Source organism: Parasteatoda tepidariorum, chromosome 9, assembly GCF_982258835.1.
Source record: "Parasteatoda tepidariorum strain Cologne lab strain chromosome 9, Ptep-v5.0, whole genome shotgun sequence".
NCBI classification, from domain to species: domain Eukaryota; kingdom Metazoa; phylum Arthropoda; class Arachnida; order Araneae; family Theridiidae; genus Parasteatoda; species Parasteatoda tepidariorum.
This window is the reverse complement of record NC_141763.1, coordinates 88,700,062-88,706,061: the sequence shown is the minus strand read 5'-3', so window position 1 is coordinate 88,706,061 and position 6,000 is coordinate 88,700,062. Positions and strand designations below refer to the sequence as shown.

The 6,000-nt window shown below is 26.2% G+C and overlaps 1 protein-coding gene across 29 annotated transcripts in view; it reads right to left on the bottom strand.

Moving 5' to 3' along the window:
* Window positions 1-341: 341 nt before the first annotated feature.
* The window catches only part of pdm3 (POU-domain protein pdm3), a 41,681-nt gene continuing 36,022 nt past the window's right edge, over window positions 342-6,000 (bottom strand). For all 29 annotated transcript variants that reach the window (XM_043049441.3, XM_021147444.4, XM_043049438.3 and 26 more), the window contains one exon: window positions 342-1,343. In XM_043049441.3, the coding sequence (XP_042905375.1) occupies window positions 1,222-1,343 (122 nt within the window). In that variant the 3' untranslated portion in view covers window positions 342-1,221. The remainder of the gene's footprint in view (window positions 1,344-6,000) is intronic.

The following is a 6,000-nucleotide window of genomic DNA, read 5'->3' as shown; positions in this document are numbered from 1 at the left end:
AACATAAATACAAACAATCAGTCATTAACATATGATCACAGTTAATTTGATTTAAGGAAGAAATAATCTAGAAAATAAACTAAGTTTTGCAACATTTAAAAAAGAAACTTACGACCATGTCACTGAAGATAGCTTTGTAAATAAGCTAAAAAATAAATACATGAAATTGAAAAACATTTAAAATGTGTATTTTTTATGTGATTTATATACACTATGTACAATGGCATCTATAGGTGGGAAAATAACTTCTAACCATTTCTGTTAAGATCTTTAAAGTGAAACAAAAGAAATAGGGTCAAAAAAATTTTTTTTAATTATTAATATTTGTTTTTGAAAACAACTGTACACTTTTTAATAACTCTATATAATAATCAAAGTTAAAATCACGCTAGTATTATTTCAATGCAATAAAAATATCGTTAAAAAATTTGCATTCAGTTTCATGTGATATGATTAGGGTGCTTTTTTCTTTAAATATCGACTAACTTTTTTTTTTATGGAGTTATACCATAGAGCTTGTACTTATTTTTTCAGAACTTGTACTAGTTGAAGGCCTATATAATATTGTACTATGCTTTGTTTTGAACTAGAATCAATAAATTGCTAAATTCAGTTGTTAAGTTAAAACTTTCAAAAAGAAAAAAGTTAAAACCTTTATAAAGGAATTGTTAAAATCTAAAACTTTGTAAGCTTAAGCTAACTTTTTTTTTTTGAAAAAAAAGACACTTAGTAAAAAAAAAAAAAAGCTTTTTATTAAAAAATATACCGATTTACTTATACAACAGTAAAAGAAACACAATTTAGTAAAAAATGAATGCTTCACTAACTTCTGATGACAAAAAAACACCCTGAAAGAGCAGAAACTAAAATAAATGATTTTTTTGGAAATTCTAAATTGATACTTTGTGCAATTTTAAAAGGTTTTTTAGAAAAAGATGTTTATAAATTTAAAACTATCATGAGAAAAAACAATTATAATTGATTTAAACCTCAGTATCTATGCAATTCATAAAATATACATATTTTTTTTTTACATATTTGGTGATTATGAATTTTAATTTTCAAAATATGTCAATCTTTCATAATTTATACAAATAAATTACAATATTTTTTCAATGACGAAATCAGGATACTATTTACAGTAGTTTTAAGACAATGTTATTGATATGAGAAGCTAAAAATTTTAAAATATGGTACTAAAAAAATAAAAGAGATCTAACATCATTGACCAGTTTTGAGCTTCTTAATTGTATTTTTTAATGCTTGACGTTTGTTACAAAACCAAACTCGAACAACTTCCCTGTCATAGTTTAAATGTTCTGCAAGACCTGTCATTTCAATACCTAAAAAAATTTATTAAAATTAATTTTAAAAACTAAATAAGGAACATGTATTATCAATAACATAATCTACAGAGATACATAATTGGCTTCAATAGTACAATATAATTTTTTTTTTTTAAATTATCAGGAGTAATTGCGACGCAAGGAGAAAAACTCAAAATTTTATGTGTAAAAAATCAATATCTAGATATCAATTTATATATCATATATGTTTCGTATTTAAAATAATCTTTTGAAATAAGATTTTTAATTAAATTTACTACTAATGAAGAATATCACACTTTTATAGTAACTAATTTAAGAAAAAGTTTAGTTCTTACAAGATTTGCAATGTTGGATTTTTAAAATTGCATGAATATGAATATCTTTATTCTGTGACATCTTAAAATTAATAGAATCTATACTTGCTTTTAAAATAAATTTTAACTGTCCGTCTCGCTTTTAAAATAAACTTTAATTGTTCATAGAAATTTATAAATATACATACTATATGCAGGGATGAGATTAGCCAAAAGGCAAAAAAGCTGAATTTCCACGATAGTAAATTTTACACAAGCGCAACCCTTTAATAATAAATTCCGGACAGTTTAAGGTAATAAATAATGTGTTGACATACAATTGTGTACTAATCTATTATCAGGGTTGGCAGGTTTTTGACATGTGACAGTTTTTGACAGTTTAAACCATGGTTTAAACCGTCACGTCAAAAACCTCACTGTTAAAAATGTCGAAAATGTCAAAAACCTATATTCATATGTGAAATTTAATTAATACATAAAATTTATATATTTTTTAAAGGATAGTGTTTCTAAATATGTTCTAGAAAAAATAAATTTAAAATTTTGAAGAAACACTTATATTTTGAATAGTAACCAAAATCTTGTACTTTTGTAATATTATGTATTATGAAAACTCACATCTTTTGTAATATTATGTATTCATTTTCATGTGTTATTGAAAATCTGCAGTGATATTATTAAGAAATTTATTTATAACCAAATTTAGTGTATAGTATAGATTATACTAAAAATTAGACATTTTTAAAGATAAACATTAGCAGTTTTGTACATTAGACATCTTCTTTTGAAGAAAAATCTTTTTAATATTCTTTTAAATCTTCTTAATAATCTTTTTAACATAAGACAATACAAATTTAAGTGCTTTCTGTTAAATACACAGAGTAGTTAGTGTAGATTTACAGTATATTCAGCCTATTCATTTACTATGCTGAAAATTTAGTTAATCCAAATACTTGTGAATTTCATTTTGCTGAATACGATATAGTTTTGTAGAATATCTAAATATTCAGCTGTTGATTAATTACTTCTTGCTTTCAAGATATGCATTATTTGTATTCTTAATACAAGTGGCGAAAAAAAAATTAAGAGATAAAAATTGTTTTAAAATGATAAGTGTAATAATTATAAATAAATATAATAAACAATATGAATTATATTTATCATTATTCATAAATATAACTACTTTTAAATTCAAATTAACATATTGGATAATAAAGATATTCAGTATAACATTAAAAAAAAAATTTTATGCACTTGTATCTTGTATCAAGTTTGTATTTATACAACATAACTTGTAAGTTCCTTATAAATATTAGTTATATGTTCCTTATATGTCAAATATGCATAGTAATAAACTTTCAATTTTCTTAAGTATCCAAAAGAAAAAAATTTTTAAATATAAATATTTAAACAATTTTTGTGCAAAATTTTTCTGCACATGCATTTGAATATAAATTTCTGAGATTTTAAATCTGTTATTTTACCTTAATTTTAATTAAAAAATATTTTAAAACCAGCTGATTACCTATAGTATAATTAAATTTCAATATAATGCATGGCAACTGTTGGTAGTTTTGAAGTTTATATATTTTCTTGGCAAACTTCAGTTTTTGACATTTTTGACGGTTTAAACCAGTATTATACCCTTGTCATGTCAAAAACCACTTTTTGACGTCAAAAACCCAACCCTGTCTATTATTATATATATGATTACATTGATATTTAACATTTAGTGAAAATAAAAATTACCAATTGAAAAAATAAAGCTGGAAATTATATTTTTCCTCAGTTCGCACAAGAGACAATTATTACTTGAAAAACTACCTGGTTTAGCAAATTAAAACTACTAAGAACATACATTAATATTTTATTTCTTTTAATAAATACTGTTATGTGATTTATAGCAAATATATCAGTAATATTACTTTTTAAATTATATAGGAAAAAAAAACTTTAACAATGGACCGAATCATTATGTTCATATTATAGTCTAATCTAACTAGAGCTCTCTGAAACTTATCAATAACAGTGAAGTAGAAATATACAGTAACTCCTTTACATACAAAAATTGCTATATTAGTTTGAAAAATTACATGACAATCAGCAACTGTTTAGATAATTGTTTTTTATTTGATAAGAATTTTGCATTTTATAGCATAAATAACAGCAATTATAAATAAAATCTTGATGATGAGTTAATTAACTCTTTTTCCAAAACAAAACAAAAAATAATAATAAATAAATTAAATCCCTTTTTAAGTGATTGCTTTTGTTTGCGATATCTTTTATGTTTGCTATATTTAGTCGTTAGTCCATCCTCAAACATCTTGTGACAAATTTTATTTCTTCTTCTTTGTAAGCACAGAATGTAAGTTTTGAATATATTCCCTTCCAGTTTCTCCGATGTTTAACACTTACATATACTAATAATTGTCGTTAGAAAAACAGTCACCTTTATAGTAACCAATTAAAAAAAAAATTACTTCTTACAAGAATTGCAATAGTTGATCTTAAAATTGCGTGAATATGAATAACAATTATGGATTTTGAAATCACATGAATATGAAACTAGATATACGATTTTGAAAATAAGAAAATACAAACTGGGATATAGAATTCTTAAAACGCTTAAATACAAATCACGATTCATAATTTTTAGATCGCGTAAATACGAATCATGATGCAAAATTTTTAGATTGCATAAATAAGAAATATGATGCATAATTTTCAGAATGCGTGAATGCGAATCCTAATGCCTTATTTTAAAATCACGTATAAATACGAAAATTAATGTTTGATATTATAAACTGCATGAGCAAATCAAGACATTGAATTTTAAACTTGCCTGAATATGAATCGCTACATAGGTTTTTAAAAAGGCGTAAATACGAATCACAATATCGGATTTTTAAATCTCGTAAATAAGAATCGCAACATACAATATTCAAATCGCGTGAATAAGAATCGCAACACGCAAATATGAAAAGCTATGTTTGATATTAAAATTGTGTGAATAAGAATCGAGATATTAGCAGATTCCAGGCTTGGGACCTCTATAAGGCTTGTCAGAAGCAGTGTCATTTGAACTACGAAAATCGGATCTATCTGGAGGGCTGGTAAAAAATTCGGAAAATCTTATCTGCTGCGTGTAAACGGGGGAAAAATAGCTAAAATAAGTAAAAATGAGAAAAGATTGGCTATGTAGCTTGAATTTTCTGTTTTTCTTTGAAAAATCGGTGAATTTTCTGAAAAAGTGGAATACTTATAAAAAAAAGTGAAATTTTTAGAAAATCTGAATTTTTGTTAAAAAAGCTGAAATTCAAGAGATAAAAGTGAAAGCGCCCGGTGGCTGAGCGGTAGCGCTTCGCGCTGTCGTGCCACAGGTCCCTGGTTCGATCATCGGGCCGGGCAAGGCTGACTCAGCCTTTCATCCCTTCAGTGGGTCGATAAATGAGTACCATGCACGCTTGGGAACTAAACACTGGGAGTTCCGTGTTCGGCTGACCACCTGACCGGAACATATGCTCCTGCACCCCAGAGCCCAAGGTCAAGAAAACTGAGATGGGCACAGTAGGCCTTGGCCCTCATGGGCTGTTGCGCCGCTGAGTTTAGTTTTAGTTTAAAAGCGGAAATCAGCTAAAAAATCTCATCCCTGTATATGCTTATCTATTTACCTAAATTATTAACTTTTACAAACCATTATAGCTACCTATTCTTCTTTCATTATGCTATTTATGTTATTATATGCCAAATTATCAGCTAATTTTCTGATAAAACATTAGTTTTCTGCAAGTAGTTATTTGCAATAAAAAATTTCGCAATTAAGCTAAAAAAAGTTACATTTTTCTATTTAAAGATCCGAATCAGTTAATCATTAATCTATGCAAATTAGGTGTAGTCACACCTCCCTTGGCTGGAAAAAACTATAATCAAAAGTTGCTGGATAATGATTTTGAGGCTAAGCAAGAAAGTAAAATTTAATTTACACTTTGCCATGGGGTTGACAGAATCTCGCAACGTTAATCTGGTCACTAGTCAATTTTGAAGCTGTTTGTAGCAGGGCTCGCCAAGTAGGCTCACTTTCAAAAAACCAGCCCGGATTTTATTGGGTGGGGTCATCTTGAAAAAACCCACTTGGAACAATAAGTGGGTTTTTTTTTTCAAAAATTTTTTTTTTATTAAAACTTATTGTTGCACATTTAATTTTATATCATTTATTGTGCTGCATAAATTTGTCAAATAGAGTTGCAGGATTTATATGATTAAGTTTTTAATATTTGCAAAGTAAAAGAAACTCGAATCTATAATTTTATAGTACTATTGAAAACTTTAAGGTTTTTTTTTTTCAAAAAGTATTA